General features: G+C 42.4%; 1 protein-coding gene across 1 annotated transcript; it reads left to right on the top strand.

Annotated features, from left to right (window-relative positions):
* The first annotated feature begins 115 nt into the window (after positions 1-115).
* On the top strand, positions 116-26,957 carry LOC147085094 (T-cell-interacting, activating receptor on myeloid cells protein 1-like). Its single transcript, XM_085979431.1, has 8 exons — positions 116-146; positions 2,288-2,578; positions 8,521-8,814; positions 11,984-12,085; positions 16,158-16,185; positions 16,354-16,406; positions 23,667-23,704; positions 24,606-26,957. The coding sequence occupies exons 1-8, from the start codon at positions 116-118 to the stop codon at positions 24,744-24,746; spliced, it is 978 nt and encodes a 325-aa protein (XP_085835557.1). The 3' UTR covers positions 24,747-26,957.
* The last annotated feature ends 945 nt before the right edge of the window (positions 26,958-27,902 follow it).

Raw genomic sequence — 27,902 nt, 5'->3', positions numbered from 1 at the left:
ATATATATGTCTATACGTTATTATGTTATGTTAAATGGGGATATAACTGTTAATCTAAAAAGAGAGGATTGTGGTGTAGGTAACCTGTTCCACCTTAAGAGAACTACCTTAAGCGATGTACTACATTCTCTTGGATGCTGTATACTGTAATACCGGTGGTGACCACACCGGTATATAAACGTTGTGTAGGGATTTGCTGGGCAGTTCAGCCCTGACCTCTGAATAGTAAAGACCTGTTAAAAGTTATTCTTGTGCCCTGTGTCCAGTGATTTATAATAAGCATAACTGGGACACACAGACTTAACACTCTTCATCTCTAATATCTGCTAGTTCTCATTACATTTATATACCTAAAACTTTAACTCTATTTCTTTCTTTCTTTCTTTCTTTCTTTCTTACTTTCTTTCCTTCTCTCTCTTGACAAATGTTTGAGCAGGTTGGGCCTATACACGTTGGAGTTAAGAAGAATGAGAGGTGATCTTATTGAAACATATAAGGTTCTGAGGGGGATTGACAGGTTGGATGCTGAGAGGATGTTTCCTCTAATGGGGGTATCTAGAACTAGGGGGCATAGTTTCAGAATAAGTGGTCGCCCATTTAAGATGGAGATGAGGAGGAATTTATTCTCAGAGGGTCATGAATCTTTGGAATTCTCTACCCCAGGGAGCTGTGGAAGCGGACTCATTGAATATATTCAAGGCGGAGATTGACAGACATTTGAACTACAGGGGAGCCAAGGGGTATGGGGAGAGTGCGGTGAAGTGCTGTTGAGGGCAAGATTGGATCAGCCATGATCTTATTAAATGGCGGAGCCGGCTCGAGGGGCCAATTGGCCGACTCCTGCTCCTATTTCTTATTTTCTTATGTTTTTATGATCTTTCTTTCTTTCTTTCCTTCCGTCTGATTCTTTCTTTCTTTCTTTCTTTCTTTCCTTCCTTCTTTCTAATAGTCTAGACCAAAATGTATTAACATTTATATCCACTACGCAACACAAAGTGACATTTCAAAATGTTTTTCTCGGTGTATACGATCTGTTTAATTATGTAGTAATATAATTATGCTTGTTATGTTTGATAATTTAGAATCAATTTGAATTTTGTACCTTACCTGTACTGAATTATAAAGGTACACATATATCTGGGGTATAAAGTCTGATGGCAATTTCGGAAGTGATAACATGCGAGCTCTGGGAGCTGTTGGTTAATGCGACATGTCCACAGGCTATTGATGGGCAAAAATTTTCATTGATCCATTTTTTTCTCTTTCAGTTCATTTCCAGACGTTGTTCGGACAGAAAATAATATGTAAGTATGCGACATTAAAATGAATAGTCAATTCATTAATATAGCCATCAGTTAGCTGAAATTAATATTTGATAGTTGGGATTTCGTTTAACTCCAAGGCGCATTGATCTATTGCAGGAATTATTGTGCAACTTCCCGCAATTGTTTCATAAATTCTGATGTTCCAAAAAAAATTGCACTTATTTGAAAGGCGATTACGGGTTGTACGCATTTTGTAACATTTTATTTATTATCACTGTCCATCACTATTATTATGGTCTAGATATTTGTCTTGGGCGGGGCGCAAAATGGGCAGCATCGGATCGGCCGCCCGTTATACGCAGCGCCTGATGTTCAGTAATTGGGTGGATCAATTGGTTGGCGACCATTTTGGGATGTCAAAGTCACCGGCGCTGATTGTAGCGCCCCATAAATGTTAGCACCCCCCCCGCCAGAAATTCATTAGTAGTGTCCCAAGCAGAATGTGGAGAGCGACTGGAATTGCCCCAGCTCCTTCTTGGGGCACCATAAATGATGATCAGTGGGCTACGTGCAACAGCGCCACACGCGTTGGAGCATACCGCTGCCTCATTGCAGGATTCCTCCCCTGATGAATAGGGTGGAACCTAGCGCCGCAGGCATCGGGGCCCTGCTAGACCACCGGGGAGCGGGGTGCAGTAAAAACAGCCTGGTCTGCCCCTGTGGGTGCTAACGGGAGGCGCTAATCCACCTAATTTACCAGTTTTTAAAATGACTGCAGTTGCACTTTCTTGTTATGTTGTTTGAAACATCATGTCACTGTTACAGTAATTAAAAAATTGCACATTAATTCCAATGATCTAGAAAGCGGAGAGCTCGCTATCTCCTGACACTTTTACCATTTCTGTTCGAGGGGCGTACACTGGTAAAGGGCAGGTTGAACTTAGCTTATTACAATGATAATATCGATGTTAATTGATTGAAGCTTTTCGGTGTTTAAACTCTTTTGACTGCGCTTTCCTCAGATGATTTACCGAAGCCAATCTTCTCTGTGAATCCACCATATGAAGTCATTGTATACGGAGAGAAAATAACTATGACTTGTCGCTGTCAGTGTCCCCTCACAATGAACTGTTATTACCAAAGGCAAGGTTTATTCACGGAACAGGAATCTGCTAAAGGACAATGTTATACCTCGTTTGATTTCACCGCAGATCATGGCTTTGATGACATTTACACATGTGAATGTCTACACTCGGAGAATGGACAATGGAGATCTTCACAACCGAGCAACCCTGTTCAGTTAATTATTCGAGGTATGTTAACAGAACCTATTCTCCCAATGGTATTAGAACAATTTGTGCTTACTCAGCAATGAAACGATCCAGTGGAACAGAAGGACACTTGGGCTGCAGTTACATTGGATCTTGGATGTTCGATTTCAAACCCAACCTCTTTACATGGTGTGAGTGGATTTCTTAATGGTTACCGTCACAACAAAGGGTTGTCCGGCGACAATAACTCCGTTTGTGATTCACACACGATTTTTTTTTCTATTAACAAGTTTAGTACATGAACTATTAACATCATTTTATATAACTGTTCTACAAGGCTATATTATTTCACAGTAGAACCTTAGAATGATTACAGCACAGAAGGAGGTCATTCGGCCCGTCGAGCCCCTGTCGGCTCTCTGAAAGAGCATTTCATCTATTCCCACTCATCCTGCCCTTTCCCCGTAGCCCTGCCATATTTTTTCCTTCAGTTACTTATCCAATTCCATTTTGAAAGCCACGTCATTTTGAAAGCCATTTTGAGTCTGCTTCCACCACCCTTTCAGGCAGTGCTTTTCAGATCTTAACCAGCCGTGGCGTAAAAAAAAGCTTTTCCTCATTTTGCCTCCGGTTCCTCTGCCAATCACCTGAATTCTGGTTCTCGAGCATTCCACCAATGGGAACAGTTTCTCTCTATCTACTCTGTCTGGACCCCTCGTGATTTTGAACACCACTATCAAATCTCCTCTCAAACTTCCCTTCTCTACAGAGAACAACCCCAGCTTCTCCAGTCTATCCACGTAATTGAAATCCCTCATCCTTTGAACTATTTTTGTAAATCTTTACTGCACCCTCTCTAATATCTTCACATCCTTCATAAAGTGCGGGGCCCAGATGTGGACACAATACTCGAATTGAGGCCGTAACTGTGTTTTATAATGGTTCATCATAATTTGTTTACTTTTGTACTCTTATGCCTCTCCTGATAAAGCTCAGGATTCGTAAGCCTTTTTAAATGCTTTCTCAACCTGATAATTTCCATCCTAGGGTACATAAGTAAGTGGCCCAAGAAATAATAGATGCATTGCAGATCATCTTCCAACATTCGATGGAATCTGGAATAGTAGCCATGGATTGGAGGGTAGCTAATCTTACCCCACTATTCAGAAAAGATGGTAGAGAGAAAATGGGGAATTACCTGACATCGGTAGTAGGGAAAATGCTGGAGTCCATTATAAAAGATGCAATAGCAGAGCACTTGGAAAACAGTGACACGATCCGACAAAGTCAACATGGATTTACAAAGGGTAAATCCTGCTAGACTAATCTACTGGAATGCTTTGAGGATGTAACTGGTAATATAAATAAGGGAGAACCAGTGGATATCGTGTATTTGGGCTTTCAGAAGGCTTTCGATAAGGTCCCGCATAAGGGATTAGCGTGTAAGTTAAGGCACATGGGATTGGGGGAAAGGTATTGACTTGAATAGAGAACTGGTTGCCCGACAGATAGCAAAGAGTTGGAACAAACGGGTCTTTTTCCAAGTGGCAGGCAGTGACTAGTGGGCTACCACAGGGATCGGTCCCAGGGCTCCCGCTATTCACAATATATATTAATGATCTAGACGAGGGAACTAGATGCAATATCTCCAAATTTGCAGCTGACACAGAGCTGGGTGGGCGTGTGTGCTGTGAGGAGGATACAGAGAAACTCCAGTATGATTTGGACAGGTTGGGTGATTGGGCAAAAGCATGGCAGATGCAATATAACGTGGATAAATGTGAGGTTATCCACTTTGGTGGCAAAAACAGGAAGGCAGATTCTTATCTGAATGGCAATAGATTGGGAGAAGGGGAAGTTCGACGAGGCCTGGGTGTCCTTGTGCACCAGCCACTGAAGGTAAGCATGCAGGTGCAGCAGGTGGTTAAGAAGGCAAATGATATGTTGGCCTTTGTAGCGAGAGGGTTTGAGTACAGGAACAAGGCTGTCTTGCTGCAACTGTTCAGGGCCTTGGTGAGACCGCACCTTGAGTATTGTGTGCAGTTTTGGTCGCCTTATCTGAGGAAGGATGTTCTTGCCATGGAAGGAGTTCAGCTGATACCTGGGATGGCAGGAATGACGTATGAGGAGAGATTGGGACAATTGGGCTTGTACTCGCCGGAGTTTAGAAGCATGAGAGGGGATCTCATTGAAACTTATAAAATTCCAGCAGGACTAGACAGACTAGATGCAGGAAGGATGTTCCCGATGGCGGGGGAGTCCAGAACCAGGGGTCACAGTCTAAGAATAAGGGGTAGGCCATTTAGGACAGAAATCAGGAGGAATTTCTTCACCCAGAGAGTGGTGAACCTGTGGAATTCTCTACCACAGAAGGCAGTAGAGGTCAATTCATTAAATATATTCAAGAAGGAGTTGGATATATTTCTTAAGGCTAAAGGGATCAAGGGATATGGGGAGAAAACAGGGACAGGGTACTGAATTTGGATGATCAGACATGATCTCATTGAATGGAGGAGCAGGCTCGAGGGGCTGAATGGCCTACTCCTGCTCCTATCTTCTATGTTTCTATGTTTCTGACCTGCCTCCTTCAACGATGAATGCACATCGACCCCCGGGTCTCTCTGTTCCTGAGCCCTCTTTAGAACTGTACCCTTTAATTTAAATTGCCTCTCCTTGTTATTCACACCAAAATGTATCAGTTCACAATTTGCTGCGTTAAATTTCATCTGCCACGTGACCGTCCATTCCACCAGCCTGTCTTTGTCATCTTGAAGTTTATCACTATCCTCCTCACTGTTCACTATATATCCAAGTTTTGTGTCATCTGCAAATTTTGAAATTGCGCCCTGTACACAAGTCCTAGTCATCAATATAAATCAAGAAAAGCTGTGGTCCTTGCAGCAATAACCTCGTGAACAGCAATATATACCTCCCTCCATCCCGCAGACAACTGTTCGCCACTACTCTCTGTTTCATTTCACTTAGCTAACTTCGTGTCCATGCTGCCACTGTCCCTTATATTCCATGGGCTTCAACTTTGTTGGCAAGCCTTTTATTTGTCACTTTAACCAGCGCCTTTTGTAAGTCCATGTACACTACATCCACCGCATTGCCCTAATCAACCCTCTCTGTTACCTCATCAAAATCACAATCAAATTAGTTAGGCACGATTTGCCTTTAACAAATCCATGCTGGCTTGCCTTAGTTAATCCACACTTGTCCAAATGACTGTTAATTTTGTCCCTGATGTCCATTTCTAAAAGTTTCCCCACCTCCGAGTTTAAACTTACTGGCCTGTAGTTGCTGGATTTATCCTTACATCTTAATTTGCTTTTTTAATTCTCCAGTCCTCTGGCACAACCCCCGGAGCTAAGGAGGATTGGAAGATTATGGCCAGTGCCTCCTCAATTTCCACCTTTACTTCCCTCAGCATCCTAGGCTACATCCCATCTGGTCCTCGTGTCTTATCTACTTAAAGCACAGCCAGCCATTCTAGTGCCACCTTCTTATCAATTTTTAGCACATCCAGTACCTCAACTACCTCCGCTTTCACTGTGACAAGAGGAAATTCAAGATGATATGCAATTAATAAGACTTGCTTCCCAGGCCCGGAATGGCACCTTTTGGCTCTCGCAGCTGCTGGTGTGGCTGTGGGCTTACGGCTGCACAAGAAATGCTTATCTAACTAATAGATCAAAAATGTCCCATTCTTATAATTTTCGGCTAGCTGGATCTACCTCTGTCACAACATAAATGCGCAGAACCCACATTTTTAATTTGTAACCCAGTTTACAATCTATTTAGCCTTTGCCACTTTGCTAGAAGCTTTGTTTTTAGTACAGTAATTGCACAGCTTATGGGACGTGACAATGAGTTGCCCCAAGTTGGCCACATATTTGTTTTACGCTTAATATTATTTTTACCTGGGAGAAAAGGGTAATCGTATTTTGAGAGGCTGATATGCAATTTCAAACAGTCTACTGGATACCACGAGCACCATTGTGCATGTTGGTTATTTAGAACCTATTTAAATTTCACTATGCTTGCAAAAAAACGAATACCAGCACCAAATGCAATTCACTGTGTGATTTTTAACTAGGCAGCATCGTTTAGGAAACGCTGGAGATTATAGGGTGTAGGAATGCTAATATCAATGCTCTGATTACTGAGAGTGTTTGCACTGTCGGTATCAGGGAACATAAATGAGAGCCTGAAGTATTAAAAGTATACAGGCATCTGTTCTTAAACAGTCTTCTGTTTTTCAGTCGAGTAGTAAAGGCTTCTGTGTTATGATTATTTATCACTTTATTTTTTTCTACATTAAATTAAAAATCAATCTAAACATGGAGTATAATTTCCTCAGAGTGTAACATAGTTCACAAGCAGAGAGTTGTCAGCAGTTCCGAGAGTAAGCGTGCACTCAAATAGGTTTCTCTCTTTTTCTCAAAATTTAACACACATGCTTCCTTTTTTATACACTGTTCATTGTATCAAATTAGAAGTGGTCTGGCCTTATTTGGTAGCCTCCAGTCAATGCATTTTCCTTCAGCCGATTCATACCCACACAAGTTGACATTTCTCACACATCAACATTCAGTAGTTACTGATCTTTGCACTGTACTTCAGGCGTCTTGCATGCATACAACTTTACAATTCTCGTACATCAACATCCCATTGCTTAGTTTGCAATGGCCAGAAATTCGGGTCGGAGGCTTCCCGCAGTTGCAAGCCCCCGACCTGCACTCACCTAGCGCGCCGGCCATTGTGCTGTGGGCCCACGTGGGATTGCAATCCTGGGCCTCCTCCAGCTGCCGGCGCGCAGTCCTTGCTTATCCCAGGGGCACAGTTAGTTCGAAGCGTCCTCTGGGATCACATGGGCCATGGAGAGCCAATCGTAGCAGGGAATCTGTATTCTTAAATTTGACAGGAAGACCTGTCAAATCTATGAATAGAGATCGGCCTCAAAACCTAACTAAAATTTCACATAAATATTTAAAAAACATCACATTTTTAAATAACTATAAATTACATAAAATAACTATATTAAACAACAATTTAAATATTAGAAAAAAGTAATTGCAGTTTTTAACAGGGCTAAAAATAAACTTACCTTTCGTTAAAGTATTTAGAAATTATAAACCTGTGGAAAAATGTTTTAATTTTACTTAATTCACCACCTAACCTTGTTAAAAGCAGGCCTTGTGACTGCTTGTTATAAGCGTAGCTGCTGGAGACTTACCCTCCCGAGAAACCTGGAAAAAAACGGAATTTCCAGGCATACGCACTGCCTCTCTGGCGCATGCGTTTGACCTCCGAACTCCTTCCTTCAAGGGAATGGAAGTTCTGGTTCCGGTACATGCACAAAACCGGCACTTTCGTTGGGCCTACGCGTGAGTACCCAGCGCATACTCACCCGTGGGCACCCGAATTTCTGACCCAATGTTAGGTGATTGGATGTTTATATTATGGCAATACAATAAACATCAATCTTGAACGCTGACTGTTGCTAAGTGAAATCTCCTTCTCGCTCTCTCTCTCATTCTCTCTCCAATGATGCCAACAACATTTATTTGCTGTGTACTGAATGAACTAAACATGAAAACCTTTCAGAAGCCGATTAATCCGAGTTCCAACAGAATCAGATAAATGGAACGTCGGCCTGGGAATGGGAGGTCATTTAAAGCGTTGAGCCAAAAGAAGGTCGGGTTTTGCAGATTGAATGGAGATGTTCAGTAAGCGGCTACCCAAAGGTCATTATTGAAAGCAGAAAAAAACAGACTGAATCAAATACCTTGCATAATAGAAAAAATCAGCACATTCTGGTTCACCCTGTGTCCCATCTGTCCTTTTCTTGAAGTAGTAATAAAAAGCGAAGTATGCATTGGAATGAAGGCGACAGATTTTGTTCCATTTTCACAAAAGTGGCCTCATATGTTATTGAGTAGACTTTTGACACACAATTTCATGCGGTATTTTTCATACAGGTGAACTCCCGCAGCCGACTTTCTACATGGACCCAGTTTCAAACTGGGAAAATGTTGGCATTTCCTGCAAAGGTGACATTCGTTCCAGAGGGGGTACGTTTCTCTTGTACAAAGATCAGAAGCAAAATCCTGTACAGTCTCGTACTGTGACTGGCGATGAGCGGAATGTGACCTTCAACATAAATACCCGAAGCAAAGGCTCTGAGGGAAATTACAGTTGTCGATATCAAACAAAGGTCGCAGGACATTTGAGGCATTCGCCATTCAGTAAAGATGTCCCGATTACGGAGACAGGTAGGGACCAACACATTTCAAAACGTGGTTGTGTGTTCTTGTATCTCAATGTCTGTCTCCTTCGCTCGTATCTTGTTAATATAGGTGACCAAAACCTTTTAAATCAAACTGAGATATAAATATTTCGCTGCAAAAGTTAACTGGGGATCGTTTTTTTATCTGCAGGCTTAAGGTTCCCATGTGTTATGCATAGTCTGCAGAGGCTGAACCGCCCCCCCCCCCCCGCCTGTTATCCAAAAATAATGGTCACGAATTAAAAGCTGGAAACGTTATTTAACGCTCTTTCTTTATAAGCGTTGAAACGCCAGAGAGCTCCCGAATTTAACTTCCAATCGCTGAGAAATTCCCCAGGACAGAGATCTGAAAGCGGCGGAATCGGATATGCCGCCCGTCTAAATCAGCAGTCGAATTTCTTGCCCATTTTAACTTGGGCAATGCTCCATTTAATGCATGGTCTGGTGGGCGTGGAAGGCTAACTCGGAGTATATGAGCCGTCTCCACCCAAGTAAGGAGGTCAGAAATTGAATGACATTGACAAGTTAAAGAAGGCGCAATGCAAATTCACAGTGATGCTGCCTGGTATGATGAGATAGAGATATGAAAAATTCCTTCAAATAGACAGGCTAGTTTTATTGGCCCAGATATTCCGATTCCTACGGGTGGGTATGCGCTGTGTACCTGCAGGAGTAAGACCTGCTTTTACCAGGATAAGAGTTCAAAAAAGAAAAAAACATTTCACTGATTTATCATTTTAAAATACTTTTAAAAAAAGATAAGTTTATTTGTAGACCCATAAAGAACTTGGATTATTTTTCTCAATAAATTAATTTTTGTTTAAAATACTTAATTTATTGTAATTTCAAGTCATTTTAAAAATGTGTTTTTAAAAAATATATATTTAAAGTTTTGCCATGATTTTTCATTGATCTCCATTCATATATTTGACAGGTCTTCCTGTCAAACGTATGAATGGAGATTCCCTTCTGTGATTGGCTCCCCAAGGCCCACAAAATCCCAGGGACACTGCGATTGGAAAATGCGGGCCATTATAAAAATTACAATTACAATGGCCCAGAAATTCGGGTCGGGGGCTTCCCGCGGGTGCAAGTCCCCGACCTGCACTTACCTAGCGTGCCAGCCGACTGATACCGCCAACGTGGGATTCCGATCCTGGGCCTCCTCCAACTGCCAGCGTGCAGTGCTTGCATATCCAAGGGGCGGAGTTAGTTCGATGCGTCCCCTGGGATCATGTGGGCCATGGAGACCCAATGGTAGCAGGGAATGCTTCATTCATAAGTTTGACAGGAAGAGCTGTCAAACCTATAAATACTATAAGCACCAAAACATCACTAAAACTTCAAATATTTTGTTTTTAAATCACACTTTTAAAATAACAATAAATTGCATCAAATAACTGTGCTGTCTCTCTGTAGCAATTTATGTTAGTTTTCCAGTTAATTCAGGGGTTTGCGTAAGTTGGGTCGATTCCCATTGTGTGCTGCCACCTAGTGGCTATTTGGTACCTAGCAACTGCAGTAAAAGTGCAGTAAAGTGCTGTAAAGCACAGTAAGTGCAGTAAAGTAAACTACAGACCTACAGCGGCACATGCTCTGGGAAGTTGTATTGTTCCCATGCCTGAGTCTTGGATATTATTTGCCTGTAAGTACTTGAGAATGTTATAGATGATTAGTGTATACTGCATGTTGCAGAAAATGTTTAGTTTGTAACTTTTCTCTGTAAGCAAACTTACACAGCTAGCCGTGAAGTGCTCGCTCTCTGTCTAGCTGGTTAACAAGTAGCTGTATTTTGATGCACTATATACTGGGCTAATTTAAAGAGAATGCCTTCCAGTTTGCTAAATGCATATTCACAGTAAGCTGTGTTTCCACGTGTTTGGTAATTTACATGCCAAATGTACTGTGTTGCTCAGGCGTACCTAAATTTGTGTATGCATATCAGTTATGCACTTGTATACTAATGTGTGCTTCCATTTCTGTGTTGTATTTCAGTTTTACAATAAGAATCTTTCAGTAAAGCTTTACAAGAAAAGTCAAGCCTTGTGATTTTTATGGGAAGATATCAAGTTGTTAGCTATCTGTCTAGCTCTGCATAGGAACGCGCTGCGAGGGCAGAAAAATAACTGTTTTAAACAATAATTTAATTTTTGAAAAAATTAATTACATTTTCTAACGGGGCTAAAAATAAACTTACCTTTCTTTAAAGTATTTAAAAATAATAAACCTGTTTAAAAAATATTTTAATTGTAATTCATTCAGCACTTACCTTGTTAAAATCAGGCTTTGCATCTGCTTTTAAAAGTTTAATTTCTGGAGACTTACCCTCCCGGAGAAATCTGCAAAAAAAAATGTAAGTTCGATGCGCACGCGCTGCCTCTCCGGCGCACGCATTCCACCTGTGAACCCCTTCCTTCAAGGGAACAGAAGTTCCGTTTTCTCGTGCTTGCGCAGTGCATGAACGAAATCGGCACTTCCATTGGGCCTACGGGTGAGTACCCCGTGCGTACTCATCCGTGGGGACCCGAATTTCTGGGCCTATGTTTTTTAAATTATGAAAGCACGGAAGTTGGCTTCGATGAAAATTTAAAATCATGATAGAAGCAAACTAGTGTCAATAGTTAGGGTTCTAAAAGGAAGTGTAGTAAATGCAATACTAGAGGGGAGACAGCAGGAAAAGTCCCTCTGTACAGAGAGATGTGAGGATATGGGGGTTTGAAATTTGACTCGGGCATTGGCGCAGAACGGGCGCCATATTGGCGGTATCAGTCGGCAATGGAATTGAATATCATGAGCTTCATATAACGGACGGCCGATCTGATATCGCTGATCCTGCACCACCGCCCGAGTGGAATTTCGAGCGCAATGTAACTGGATCTCAAACGGGGCGTAAAATAAGCGAACAGCGCCATACTGACGTTTTCTTTGAATTTTCTGCCCATGTTCAATTTCATCCCCATATAATCATACTCACGTCAAATGAACTTAATTTCGGGCGTGAGGTAGAATGTGTCACTGACGCAAAGCAGTCAGTCAAGCAGAGAATATCATCTAGTGCCCTTTTATGCACTGGACATTCAGCTGGAAGTAAATGCTGACATTTCTTGTGTGCTGATTAAATCTTAGCAATCTTCCATCTTTCTATCTCTGTATAGATGCAGATAACAGTTTATTGCTCAACATTGGTCTGGGATGTGCTGCTGGGACCATCGTTTTACTGGTTGTTGCGTTGACCTGGTTCTTGCTTGCGAAGAGAAGTAAGTGATCGTGGGGGAAAGAAAGTACAAATTTTCACGTGAACTAAGATCATCGAAAAACTGGTCAGGCCTTGCAAACAGCCTGCAAACCCAGTCCAGCATTAACATTGTGAAAGGTGACGGTAAGGCAAATGTAGAAGAGTTCTGACTGCATGGTTTGGAAAGGCTTCTCTGCCTAGTCGGATCATTGGAAAATATTGGCCCGGATATTGCGGGGCCGATGACGGCGTATGCACAGCATACACACCATCGGGAAGCCCCCAGAATGGCCCCACAAGTTCCAGGTTTTTGCATAACGCTGCCTGTGCATGGTAAACTGGAATTTGGTACCTGTCCAGGTGATCATCGCATGCGCCATAAAAAAAACTCTATTGCTGGAGCAGATTTGGATTTGACTATCTCGGGATTAAAAAGAAACTGTGCGCATACGGGGTCCAGAATTGCTCTCTTTTTCTTTCACATGATAGATATTTATTACATGCCTTGCAATTTAAAAAAAAATCCCATTGCTGTTCTACAGACCTGCCTGTCAAGCTGTCTTTCCACCTTGCCTCAACCCGCTTACTCAACTATGCATAAACCTTTTCTCTCTCTATTTGGACCTGAAACCCTGTCATTTGGTGGTCACTACTCCTGAGGTGACTCATCTACTTCAGTGAGTGCCCAGGAAAACACTGACGCCTGGTAAAAGCAGGCACTGGGCCTGCTTTTACCAGCATAAGGGTAAAAATAGATGTTAAATTACATTTTCTAAATGATAAAAATATACAAAAACCTTTAAAGTTAGTTCATCTAAATTTTGGCCTGGATTAAAATTATTTTCCGTACAATTCAATTTTTATTTTAAATGCTGAATTTGGAGCTTTTAATTAATTTTGAACATGAGAATATTTATTTTTATTAGAATTGTGTAAATTACTTATTTATTTGGGGATTTCTCATTTGCTTATGGAGATTCTCCCTTCTAATGTGTTTACATATGATTACATAGTATATACGGCAAAGTAACAGGCCATTCGGCCCAACCAGTCCATGCCGGCGTTTATGCTCCACTCGAGCCTCCTCCCATCTTTCCTCATCTAAATCTCTCAGCGTAACCCTCTATTCCCTTCTCCCTCATATGTTTGTCCAGCCTCCCTGAAATACATCTATACTATTCGCTTCAACCACTCCCTGTGGTAGCGAGTTCCACATTCTCACCACTCTTTTGGTAAAGAAGTGTCTGATGACTTCCCAATTGGATTTCTTGGTGACTATCTTATATTGATGGCCTCTAGTTATGCTCTTCCCCACAAGTGGAAACATTCTCTCTATATCCACTCTATCGAAACATTTCATAATTTTAAAGACCTTTATTCGGTCACCCCTCAGCCTTCTTTTTTCAAGAGAAAAGAGACCCAGCCTGTTCATCCTTTCGTGATAGGTATACCCTCACATTTCTGGTATCATCCTTGTAAATCTTCTCTGCGCCCTCTCCAGTGCCTCTATACCCTTTTTATAATATGGCGAAAGAACTGTACACAGTACTCCAAGTGGGAGTGAGCCTTTGGCGTAGCGGTAGCGTCCCCGCCGCTGGGCCAGAAGGTGTAGGGTTTCAAACCCCGCTCCAGACAGTCCCGGCAAGTGGAGTCGGAGCACCGGCTCTAAATTCTGGGTTGACATCCAGTGGGATACTTGCATCCGTGGGTGTGGGTGGCCCCCCCCTCATATGGGTTGTGGGAGCCCGTAAAACCCTCCCGCCATAGGACTAACCACCCTAATGGCTGGTACGAAGATGGTTACGGTCATGGAAGGAGCGTTAATTGAGGCCAGAAATCCTTCCACCATGTCATACTGTTCCCCAAATGGAACAGTGTGAAGACAGGTACGACGACGACTCCAAGTGTGGTCTAACCAATGTTCAATACAGGTTTAGCATAACTTCCCTACATTTCAATTCTATCCCTCTAGAAATAAACCGTAGTGCTTGGGTTGCTTTTTTTATTGCCTTGCTAACCTGTGTCGCAACTTTTACAGATTTGTGTATTTCTACTCCTAGCTCCCGTTATTCCTCTACATGACCTAGCCTCACATCCTCCAAGTGATCAGTGACCTCCCTCCCAAAATGTAATACATCACATTTTTCCGTGTTGAAATTCATGTGCCAATTACATGCCCATTCTCCAAGTTTTTTAATGTCCTCCTGTAACTTGTTGCAGTCACAGAAATCACAGTCCTCCTCAGTATTGACTTTCCCCCCAAATTTGGTGTCATCCACAAACTTAGAAATTGTGTTTCTGATTCCAAAGTCTAATTTGTTAATGTAAATTGTGAACAGCAGTGGTCCCAGCACTGATCCGTGTGGAACACCACTACCCAGCTTTTGCCACTGTGAATAGCTACCCTTTACCCTTCATAGTGTCAGCTGTGGTTCAGTTCGCCTGAGTCCGAAGTTTGTGGGTTCAAGTCCCACTCCAGAAGCTTGAGCACAAAAATCCATGCTGACAGTCCTCAGTGCAGTGCTGAAGAAGTGCTGCACTGTCGGAGGTGCCGTCTTTCAGATGAGATATTAAACCAAGTCTGCCCTCTCAGGTGGACGGAAAAAATCCCGTAGCCTCTATAGAGACATAGAAACATGGAGTAGGCCATTCAGCCTTTCGAGCCTTCTCCACCATTCAATATGATCATAGCTGATCCTCTATCTCAATACCATATTCCCATACCGCTTGATGCCTTTTGTGTATAGAAATCTATCTATCTCCTTCTTAAATAGAGTCAGTGACTTGTCCTCCACAGCCTTCTGTGGTAGAGAATTCCACAGGTTCACCACCCTCTGTGTGAAGAAATTTCTCCTCATCTCAGTCCTAAACGTCCTACTCCGTATCCTGAGACTGTGACCCCTCGTTCTAGACACACCTGCCATTCTCAGCAGCTACACGTTACTCCTGCTCCAAGCTTTCTGTCCTGAAGACAGCCAGCAATCCAGTCTGCTGCTTGTCCCCTGACTCCGCATTCTCTGACCTTGTTCATCAGTCTATTATGGGGTGTTGATCTGGCTCACGTGTACCGAGGGACGCTTCCTAACCGCTTGCCTAACTGGGATCCGTGGGCCTTTATGCAGCCCAAGGACGCAACAACTCCGATGCCCGTGACAGAAGAACATAATAAGTAAGAGCAGGAGTAAGCCATACAGCCCCTAGAGCCTTCTCCCCCATTCAAAAAGATCATGGCTGATCATCGACCTCTACTCCACTTTCCCGCCCAATCTCCACATCCCTTGATTCCACTAGAGTCCAAAAATCTATCGATCTCGGCCTTGAATATACTCAAAGACTCAACATTCACAGCCCTCTGGGGCAGAGAATTCCAAAGATTCACAACCCTCTGAGTGAAGAAATTCCTCCTCATCTCAGTCTTAAATGGCCAACCCATTATCCTGAGACTATGACCCCTAGCTCTAGACTCCCCAGCCAGGGGAAACAACCTCTCAGAATCTATCCTGTCAATCCCCCTCAGTATCTTGAATGTTTCAATGAGATCACCTCTCATTCTTCTAAACTCCAGAGAGTACAGGCCCATTCTACACAATCTCTCACCATAGGACAGCCCTCTCATCCCAGGAATCAATCTAGCGAACCTTCGATCCACCACCTCCAAGGCAAGTATATCCTTCCTGAGAGCCAGCAGGTACTTTTGGATTTATTTTTCGGGTCGGAGGCGTACTCTGGAGGTGCACTTCCAACGCAAATTTAGGCCCAATACTATTTAAGGTGGTAATAGCTTCCGACTTTGCTGTCAATATTTTGGGGTAGGAAGAGACGAATTTCTAGACCTATAACAGCAAGCAGTTCGCGTTGTTGCTGAGGTAACCAAGTAGAGGAAACTGTTTTTTTCTTTCTCATTCCATATTTTCTTGCACCTTTTGTGCGTATGCACGTCTCCATTCCTTGATTTCTTCTGGGAAGGGTGCATATTAAACAATTGAATCTACTTCACTTGTATTAATATTGAACAGTGGAAATTTTGATAGTTTGGGTCACTTTATTGCGAAATTTAACATAGTGATTTATATGTTCCCATTGTTACCTTGCAGGACAATTAAGAAGGCAAAATATTGAGAGGTGAGAACACCATGAGACACGCTTTATTTTGATACTCATAGTTTTATGCAAATTATGCAATTATACTTTAATCACTCAAGTTCATTGCATCTTAGGTAATGGTGCAGAGACTAAACATTAATTTGGGGCTATATTTAGGATAATATAACATGTTTGTGTATGTTACAGTAGTGCAGCCTCTGCAGGTGGTGTTACGAGTCACGAAGACGCTGATAACACGTGTAAGTGCAGTGTTGCTTTAATGAAAAAGGTTAATTATAATGGGCCAGAATTTGCCATGGAAATGTGCAGCACGTTCGGAATTTCCACATGCGAATGCAGGTGCACATCATCCCGAAATTGCTCTCTGTTCCGTTCCGACTTGACAGATGATTTGCACCGATGGGGATATTCTAATTGCTGGCCAAAGATTAGGGCTAATTGCTCAGCAACATTACAATTTTAACAGCTTATGCAAACAGGCGCAGGGCGTGACACATACCGCCTGTCAATTCCAAGAATTTCTAAAAGCTATATGCGGCCGGAAAGGGAATCATTTTCAGATTTTGCTCAGGCAATTTTTGTAGTTTCCGTGTAAAGCTCGGAGGAAGTGCTTGGCACATTGAGCTAAGTGCGCATTGCGTTTGGAGTAGTTACGCTGCCGACCGTAAGATCCAGGTCAATATGATTCTATGCGACGCTAACAGTGACAGATATCTTAATGGCTTAATTTGTAATACTTGTAGCTGGATCGGCTTTTAGTTATTAATGCACTGGTGTAAATAATATGGAATGAAAAATGCAAAATAATACCCTGCATACGATTGAATTAGATACAATGCGGGTGAAATTTGACACGGGCCTGTAAACAAACAGGCGGATTCACATTATTAAAAATTAATTTATGGGATCAGGGCATCGCTGGCAATGCCAGCATTTATTGCCCATCCCTAGTTGCCCTTGAGAAGGTGGGGCTGAGCCGCATTCTTGAACCGCTGCAGTCCGTGTGGTGAAGGTGCTCCCACAGAGCTGTTAGGGAGGGCGTTCCAGGATTTTGACCAGTGACGTTGAATGATCGGCGATATACTTCTAAGTCAGGATGGTGTGTGACTTGGAGGGGAATTTGGAGGTGGTGGTGTTCCCGTGCGCCTGCTGCCCTTGTCCTTCGAGGTGGAAGAGGTCGCGGGTTTGGGAGGTGCTGCCAAAGAAGCCTTGGCGAGTTGCTGCAGTGCATCTTGTAGATGGTACACACTGCAGCCATGGTACACCGGTGGTGGAGGGAGTGAATGTTTAAGGTGGTGGATGGGGTGCCAATCAAAGGGATTGCTTTGTCTTGGATGGTGTCGAGCTCCTTGAGTGTTGTTGGAGCTGCACTCATCCAGGCAAGTGGAGAGAATTCCATCACACTCCTGACTTGTGCCTTGTCGATGGTGGAAAGGCTTTGTGGAGTCAGGAGTTGAGACACTCGCCGCAGAATATCTAGCCTCTGACCTGCTCTTGTTGCCACAGTATTTATGTGGCTGGTCCAGTTAAGTTTTCGGTTAATGGTGACCCCCAGGATGTTGATAGTGGGGGATTCAGCGATGGTAATGCCTTTGAATGTGAACAGTTGTACGACACGTCTGATATTCCAATCTATTCAAGTTAATGGAACTGATTGAAGACTTGAGCAGATTACAGATGACAGGAGCGATAATGCCTTTATTGCGTCACACCCATGTACAAATTTGTCCCCCAAATATGTGAATCAATTAATAATGTCGTGGATTCAAATTTAGCTCTTTGGAGCCTGGCTACCTGGCACCATCTGAACGGGGTGGAAAAGGTACTAGCTCCATGGAAGGGACGCATGCCTACATAAGAACACAATAACATAATAAACAGGAGCGGGTTTAGGCAATTCGGCCCCTCGTGCCTTCTCCGCCTGTCCATGAGATCATGGCTGATCATCGACCTCAACTCCACTTTCCCGCCAGATCTCCATATCCCTTGATTGTCCTAGATTCCAAAAATGTATCTATTTCAGCCTTGATTATACTCTACGACTGAGCATCTGCAGCCCTCTGGGGTAGAGAATTCATAGATTCAAAACCGTCAGAGTGAAGATTTCCTCCGTATTTTGTCTTAAATGGCCGACCCCTTATCCTGAGTCTATGCCCCCTAGTTCCAGACACTCCAGCCAGGCAAAACATCCTCTCAGCATCTACCCTGTCAATCCCCTTCAGAATCTTGTATGTTTCAATGAGATCACCTCTCATTCTTCTAAACTCCAGAAATATCGGCCCATTCTAAACAATCCTTCATCATAGGACAGCCCTCTCATCCCAGTAATCAATCTAATGAACCTTCGTTGCACCGCCTCCAAGGCAAGTATATCCTTCCTCAGATAAGGAGACCAAAACTGTGCACAGTACTCCAGGTGTGGTCTCACCAAGGCTCTGTACAATTGTAGCAAGACGTCCTTACTCTTATACTCCAACCCGCCTTGCAATAAAGGCCGACATGCCATTTCCATTACATATTGCTTGCTGTACCTTTATGCTAGTTCTCTGTGTTCCTTGCACGTGGACACCCAAATCTTTCTGAACACCAACATTTGAAAGTTTCTCATCGTTAATAAAATATTCTGTTTTTCTATTCTTTCTACCAAAGTAAATAACCTCACATTTCCCTACATTACAGTTGGTCTGCCACCTTAATGCCCACTGACTTAATCTATCTGCATCCCTCTGCAGACTCTTTTAGTTCTCCTCACAGTTTACTGTCCCACTTTGCATTGTATTGTGATCAATTTTGGATACATTTAAGAACATAAGAACATAAGAAATAGGAGCAGGAGTAGGCCAATCGGCCCCTCGAGCCTGCTCCATCATTGAATAAGATCATGGCTGATCTGATCCTAACATCAAATCTACTATCACTCGCCATCGCACCCGAACCCATGTGATCTCCTGAGAGAGGCGAAGAACCAGATAAAAAACCCAATGGCCAATTTGGGGAATAAAATCTGGGAAATTCCTCTCCGCCCCATCTAGGCGATCGAAACTCGTCCAGGAGATCACTCTGTCCCGATATTTCCCACAGTACTTACCTTCTGTAAAAGGTGATCTCCACCCCAGCCAGGAACAGGCCCAATTTACTCTTAAAGGACACCTAGCTGGCAGCCTGTTCGATGTCTCCACTAATCCCTGTGAATAGAACCATCTCCTGAAATCTAACACAGAATTAGAACACAAGAAGTAGGAGCAGGACCAGGCTACACGGCCCCTGGGCCCGCTTCGCTACACACAGGGCCATGACCATTCCGGACCTCGTCTCATGTCCAATTTCCTGCCCGCTCCCCATAACCCCTAATTCCCTTTGCTTCTAGGAAACTGTCTATTTCTGTTTTAAATTTATTTAATGATGTAGCTTCCAAAGCTTTCTCGGGCAGCAAATTCCACAGACCTACTACCCTCTGAGTGAAGATGTGTCTCTCATCATGGTTTTGAAAGAGCAGCCCCTTATTCGAAGATTATGCCCCCTAGTTCTAGTTTCACCCATCATTGCGAAACTCCTCACTGCATGCACCCGATCAAGCCCCTTCACAATCTTATATGTTTCAATTAGATCTCCTCTCATTCTTCTGAACTCCAATGAGTAGAGTCCAAATCTACTCAACATCTCCTCATATGTCCACCCCCTCATCCCCGGGATTAACCGAGTGAGCAAGTATGTCTTTTCTTAAGTAAGGACACCAAAACTGTATGCAGTATTCCAGGTGCGGTCTCACCAATACCTTGTACAACTGCAGCAATACCTCCCTGTTTTTATATTCTATCCCCCTAGCAATAAAAGCCAACATTCCATTGGCCTTCTTGATCAGTTGCTGCACCTGCATACTAACTTTTTGAGTTTCGTGCACCAGGACCCCCAGATCCCTTTGTACTACAGCACTTTCCAGTTTCTTGCCATTAAGATAATAACTTGCTCTATGATTTTTCCTGCCAAAGTGCATAACCTCACACATTCCAGTATTGTATTCCAACTGCCAAATCTCTGCCCACTTACTTAGCCTGTCTATGTCCCCTTGCAGGTTTTTTATTTCCTCCTCACTCACTACTTTCCCTCCCATCTTTGTATCATCTGCAAACTTTAATATGTTACACTCGGCCCCCTCCTCCAAATCGTTAATATAGATTGTAAAGGGTTGGGGACCCAGCACGGACCCCTGCGGAACACCACTAGTTACTGATTGCCAGTCTGAGAATGAACCATTTATCCCAACTCTCTGCTTTCTGTTAAATAGCCAATTCTCCACCCATGCCAGAATATTACCCCCAATCCCGTGATTTTTTATCTTGAGCAATAATCTTTTGTATGGCACCTTGTCAAATGCCTTTTGGAAGTCTAAATACAATACGTCCACTGGTTCCCCTTTATCCACCCTCTATGTTACTTCCTCAAAGAACTCAAGCAAATTTGTCAGACATGACTTCCCCTTCATAAAAACATGCAGACTTTGTCCGATTAAATTATGTTCATCCAAATATCTCATTACTGTCTCCTTAATAATGGACTCTAAAATTTTACCAACCACAGATGTTAGGCTAACAGGTCTATAGTTTCCAGCCTTCTGCCTACTACCCTTTTTAAATAAGGGTGTTACATTAGCAGTTTTCCAATCTGCCAGGACCTTTGCTGAGTCCAGGGAGTTTTGGAAAATTATTACCAATGCATCCACAATCTCTACCGCCACTTCCCTCAAGACCCTAGAATGTAAGCCATCAGGTCCAGGGGATTTATCCGCCTTGAGTCCCATTATTTTACCGAGTACCACTTCCTTAGTGATTTTAATCATATTTAGCTCCTCCCCCACTAGAGCCCCCTGTTTGTCCAGTGTTGGGATATTCTTAGTGTCCTCTACCTTAAAGACTGATACAAAATATTTGTTCAGTGTTTTAGCCATCTCCATGTTTCCCACCATTAATTTCCCAGTCTCATCCTCTAAGGGTCCAACATTTACTATAGCCACCCTTTTACTTTTTATATAACTATAGAAACTTTTGCTATCTGTTTTTATATTTTTTGCTAATTTACATTCATAATCTATCTTCCATTTCTTAATCAATCTTTTAGTTATTTTTTGTTGTCTTTTAAAGACTTCCCAATCTTCTATCCTCCCACTAGATTTGGCTAACTTATATGCCCTTATTTTTAGTCGGATACTATCCTTAATTACCTTACTTTGCCAGGGATGGCTATCTTTTCTTTTACGCCCTTTTTTCCTCAGTGGAATATATATTTTTTGGAAGTTTTAAAATAACTCCTTAAATGTACACCACTGATCATGTACCGTCTTACCCTTTAATCTATTTTCCCAGTCCACTCTAATCAATTCCGCTCTCATACCTGCATAGTCTCCTTTATTCAAGCTCAGCACGCTTGTTTGAGATCCAACCTTCTCACCCTCTAATTGAATATGGAGGATCCTTTTCCAAGACATTTCTAATTAATCCTGTCTCATTACACAGGACCAAATCTAAGTTTGCTTGCGCCCTGGTCGGTTCAGTTACACACTGCTCAAGAAACCCATCCCTAATACACCCAATGAACTCCTCCTCAAGGCTGTCCTGCCCAATTTGATTTGTCCAGTTAATATGATAGTTAAAATCCCCCATAATTATATCTGTTCCCTTATTATAAGCCTCAACTATTTCCTGATTGATACTCCGTCCAACAGAGTTGCAACTGTTCGGAGGCCTATAGACAAGCCCACTAGTGTTTTTTCCCCTTATTATTCCTTATCTCCACCCAAACTGTTGCACTATCCTGATCCTTTGACCCAATATCATTTCTCTGTATTACAGTGATTCCATCCTTAATTAACATAGCCATCCCACCTCCCCTTCCTTTTTGCCTGTCCTTTCTGATTGTTAAATAGCCTGGTATGTTTAATTCCCAGTCATGGTCACCCTGCAGCCATGTTTCTGTAATTGCCACAAGATCATACCCATATGTAGTTATTTGTGCCATTAACTCGTCCATTTTGTTACAAATGCTACGTGCATTCAGATAAAGAAATTTCAAATACGTTTTGTGACACTTAGTTCCTGCTTTTTCCCCTTTTGCTACTGTATCTTTTACTCCATACCTTCTGTCCCTTTCTGACACGCTCTGGTTTTTAATTCCCCCACTGCTACCTAAGTCTATAACCTTCCCCGTTGTCATTTTTATTATTTGCTCTCTAGAAACCTTCCCCCCACTAATTAGTTTAAAGCCCTCTCTACAGCTCTAGTTATATGATTCGCTAGGATTCTAGTCCCAGCACTGGCCAAGTGAAGTCCGTCCCAATGGAACAGCTCCCTGCTGTCCCAGTACTGGTGCCAGTGTCCCAAGAAGCAAAACCCATTTTTCCCACACCAGTCTTCGAGCTATACATTTAACTCTCTAATTTTATTTATCCTAGCCAAATTCGCTGGTGGCTCAGTTAATAATCCAGAGATTATTATCCTTGAGGTCCTGTTTTTTAATTTGACCCCTAGCTGCTCATACTCCTTTAACAGAACCTTCTTCCTTGTCCTATCTACGTCGTTTGTACCAACATGGACCACGACAACTGGATCCTCCCCCTCCCACTCCAAGTTTCTTTCCAGCCCAGAAGAGATGTCCTTAACCCTGGCACCGGGCAGGCAACACAGCCTTCAGGACTCCCGCCCTCGACTGCAGAGAACCCTATCTATCCCCCTAATGATACTATCCCCTACCACTACAACATTTCTTTTTACTCCCCTCACTTGAATGGCCCCCTGTTCCACGGTGCTGTGGCCAGGTTGCTCATCCTCCCTGCAGTCCCCGTTCCGTCCCTCACAGGGAGTAAGTACCTCGAACCTGTTTGACAAGAGCATGGGCTGCGGCTCCTTCAACACTACCTCCTGGATCCCCGTACCTGCCTCACTTATAGTCACACCATCCTGTCCCTGACCACGGACTCCATCTGAATTAATTAATTTCATAGTTGTGACTACCTCCTGAAACATAGAGTCCAGGTACTTCTCCCCCTCCCTGTTTTCTCTTGGTCCCTTCACCTCGCCCATTAATATAGATTGTAAATAGCTGAGGCCCCAACACTGATCCCTGCTTGTAACGTAACCCGCCAGATTTCCCTTCCTTTGAAATGAAGTGCCATGTTATACTTGTTGCGATATTTTGCTTTCTGAAATGTGGCCTTGTGATTGTTATTACCCATTTGGTAAAGACAAATATCTAAACATGATTTTAATTTTGCGCTAAATTTGTGGTAATGAGTGATTACTGAGGATTTTTTTTAATATCGGGGAAGATTTTCAGTGCGGGCATGAACTGCCCATCAACTGATTTTAAAGGAATTTAGTAACTAGGCATTTGCTATAAAGCATGGCAACGGCAGTTGTCTGCCCGAGCAGCCAGTTGGCATTCTAGCCCTTTGAAACTCACTGGAAAAGCAGGCAGAGACTTCACAAAATAAATGTCCTTCTTTTCAGATGAGATTGCGAATCTTCCTTTAGATCCTGACAAAAACGTAAGTTCAATTTTTCTCAAATACCAATCATTATGCCTCTTGCTTTGCAAACACCGATAAGCTGGCTCCTGTAGAGAGAGTCGGAAACTTACAGAATAGTGAGCGAGGGAGAGTGAGAGAGTGAAAGAACGAGATAGAGAGTGAGTGAGAGAGAAGGAGAGAGAAAGACAAGACCGAGAGAAGAACAGATGGACACAGAGATAGAGATCGATACATTTATAGATAGATAGACAGACAGACAGACAGATAGATATATAGATAGAAATATATATAGGTAGACAGAGAGGCAGAACGACAGGCAGAATGAATGACAGACAGAACGACAGAGAACGACAGACAGAGAACGAAAGACAGAGAACGACAGACAGACAGAACGACAGACAGACAGAACGACAGACAGACAGAACGAAAGACAGACAGAATGATAGACAGACAGAACCACAGACAGACAGAACGACAGACACACAGACAGACAGACAGACAGATAAACAGACAGACAGACAGACAGAACGAACAGACAGACAGACAGACTGACCAGACAAAATGAACAGACAGACAGAATGAACAGACAGACGAATGAACGAGAGTCAGAGGTGTGAGATACAAAAGAGACAGACAGACAGACTCTGAGAGAGACAGACACAGAAACAGAGAGTGAGAGAAAGAGAGAGAGAAAGCTGCAGTGAGACACAGCGACACAGAGAAAGATAGACAGTCAAAGGCAGAGAGCTAGATGGAGAGTAAGATAGCTGAGAGCGAGAGAGAGAGAGAGCGAGGCAGAGGAAGTGAGACAGAGAGAAAAATATTGATATTGCGAGGCGACGAGAGTTGGAGAGGAGTAAAGAAACACATTATCCGTATATTATCTACTTCTGCCATTTCTTCATGTTATTCATCGCAGGGAGCGTCTGCTGATGTACCAGAGAGTGACCACCAGGAACTCACCTATGTTACTTTGAATATGGAAGCTCTGAATCAGAAAGAAGCTGCCTTGGCCACTGCTGCGGACAGCATTGTGTATGCCGAAGTGAAAAAGAAATAAAAGTTCTCAGCAGCTTTGATATATGTTACTCACCAAGACCTGTGGAGACAACTGCTTTCTCGGGACGGATGGTGGGAGTAGGGACGCGATTTTCGTAATTAACGCTTGGAGATTAAGCATTACCAGGGCGAACGGCAGGCTCGAAATTCCGGCAGTATATTATGCACAACTCTAACAGAACTGGCCAGAGTTCCTTTCCATTAATATCAAAATAGAAAATGAGGTGGTTTCTATTACAGGCGATTCATCCCGCCGGATTTTCAATTTTCTGCTTTGCCCAGAACATGCTTAATGCCCTAGTGGTAAACACAAAAATCTACAACTATATAGCCTCCTTTTTTTTTAGCTCAGCATGTTTTTTTTTAGTAGGTATAAAGGATTGCATGCTTTTCACATGCAAGCTGTTACACGTAGCAACATGTTTTATACTAATTGCTTCAATCATAACATGGAATGTATGTTGTGAGGATGATGTATGGAGGTACCAAGGGGATATACACAGGCGAATGAGTGGGCAGGAATATGGCAAATGCAATATAACGTGGAAATTTGTGAAGTTATTCCTTTTGGTAGGAAAAATAGAAAAGCAGAGTATTGTTTAAATGGCGGGAGAATGGGAAATGTGGGTGTCCTTGTACAATAATCACTGCAAGTCAACATGCAGGTACAGCAAGCAATTAGGAAAGCAAATTGTATGAGGGCCTTTATTACAAGAGGATTTGAGTTTAAGAGTAAAGACGTCTTACTGCAATTATATAGGGCCCCGGTGAGACCACACCTGGAGCATTGTGTACAGTGTTGGTCTCCTTCCAGGAGGAAGGATATACTTCCCTTAGAGGGGGTGCAACGGAGTTTCACCAGGCTGTTTCCAGGGATGGGGGGATTGTCCTATGAGGAGAGATTGAGTAGATTCGTCCAATATTATCTAGAGTATAGAAAAAATGAAAGGTGATCTCATTGAAGCATACACATTTCTTACAGGACTTGACATGGTTGATGCAGGGAGGAGGTTTCCCCTGGCTGGCGAGTCTACAACCAGGGGTCAAAGTCTCAGAATAAGGGGTCGGCCATTCAGGACTGAGATGAGGAGACATTTCTTCACTCAGGAAGTGGTGAATCTTTGGAATTCGCTAACCCAGACGGCTGTGGAGGTTCAGTCTTTGAGTATATTCAAGACAGAGATCGATAGATTTTTGAATATTAAGTTAATCAAGTGATATGGGGATATTGCAGGAAAATGGAGGTAAGGTAGAAGATCAGCCATGCTTTTATTGAATGGCAGAGCAGGCTCCAAGAGCCAAATGTCCTACTCCTGCTCCTATTCCTTTTGTTCTAATGCTGTGGGCATCTCTTATCATTTGTGACATTTACGATGCGAAGCAGTTGATTAAAAAAGTTTGAAAGCAATGTCTTAATTTCGATTTGCATGAAGCTGGAACAATAAACAATATTTACGCTTGAAAATGCCTATTTATTAGATGTAGGAAGGATATACATTTGTAGAAGTGTCCTCGGGACCGAGAACGTTTTAAGGATTCGGCCATCAGTCGTCTATTTCCTGGGACAAGAAGCTATATACCGTTTTAAATTATCGAATCAGTCATATCCCCTCTAATCAATTACAGACAACATAATTAATCTGTTGCTCAGAGAATGTGCCTGTTAATCAATTCTGGATATCAATGATAATACATTTTCAACAATGCAGTCATTCAAGGATTAATTAAGATAAGAGAGAGAGAGAGAGAGACAGGGAGAGATTTAGCAAAATGCATTATTGCTCTGAGAAGGGCACAATGTACTTCGGATTAACTGAATTGCTTGCTGCACTTTTTTGGAATAATGCAGTGGCTCATTTTCGGAGATGAGAGATTTGTCAAATGGTGTGTTAACTATCTACGGGTGTTCAAAATATCTTCCTCTTAAATACCTCACTGGCTGCATATAGTTTTCAATAAGTGAAGGAAAGAGTTTATCAAATCTGTAACATGAATAATGTAGCGAGTAAACTTTTTGTCGTCTTGAAAGTTTCTTTCTGTTTTTGCAAAGTCAGATTTAATTAAATATGCAAATACAATAAGATGACGTCAGTATTGTATTAGCATAATACAGTATAGAAAAATTGTAGACTTGGAAGATAAGTGTCAAATTCACTTTAAAATAAATAAATGTGATGTGATGCATTGATAGAAATGTCACCTATTCCGTGTAATATAAGAAGTTGAATGTGGCGAAGAGTACAATGAACTAATGGTAAAGGTGAACATATAATTAAATGCAGCATCACAGATCAGCAAAAAAATTAAAACTGCTAACAGAGCACTTGGATTTATTTCAGGGGAGTAGTGTTCCAAATTAGTGAAGTTATGTTGAACCTGTATAGGACCTTGTTCACGCTGCACAGATCAGACCTCCACATTATGAAAAGGCCACAGAATCAGTGGAAAAAATGAACAAAATATTTACAAGATGCTAACATAAATGAGATTACAGCATTCGGGAAAGATTGAACAGCTTTAGACTCTTTTCTTTAGAACAGAGAAGTTTTAAAGGTGATCTGATCGAGGTCAATCTAATTATGAATCATTTGTCCAGGGTAAATGTGAAATTAGGTTTCCACTTGCGGGAGATCAAAAACAAAATAGATTATAATAACAATAATAATAATAATCATCTTTATTGTCATTGTTAGTGCATAAGTGCAGTACAACGAAATGTAGTCTTGCGGCTCCCGAGAGTGTATATTTAGATTAAGACATTTAACATTCGACATTCATTTGGCTTGTAATACATAAACATAAACATAATAAAGTGCATTGGCAGATGTGCAGGCTTTAGAGTTTATTTGCAGAGTTCAGTAGGATGAAAGCCCTGGGAAAGAAGCTGTTCCTAAATCTGGTTGTTCGGGTGCGAATGCACCTGTAGCGTCTCCCAGATGGCAGCGGGGTGAACAAACTGTGGCTGGGGTGTGTAGGGTGTTTGATGATGGTCAGCGACCTCCGTAAACAGCGTTTCTGATAAATGTTCCCTATGGTCGGCAGCCGGGTGCCGGTAATGCGTTGGGCAGTTTTGACTACCCGCTGCAGGGCTTTCCGATCATAGGAACTACAGCTGCCATACCACATTGTGATACAGTTCATCAGGATCCTCTCTATT

This window comes from Somniosus microcephalus, unplaced genomic scaffold (assembly GCF_052327205.1).
Source record: "Somniosus microcephalus isolate GS21.2 unplaced genomic scaffold, FLI_Smic_1.0 unresolved_chr9, whole genome shotgun sequence".
Taxonomy (NCBI): domain Eukaryota; kingdom Metazoa; phylum Chordata; class Chondrichthyes; order Squaliformes; family Somniosidae; genus Somniosus; species Somniosus microcephalus.
This window is presented reverse-complemented; position numbering and strand designations above follow the sequence as displayed.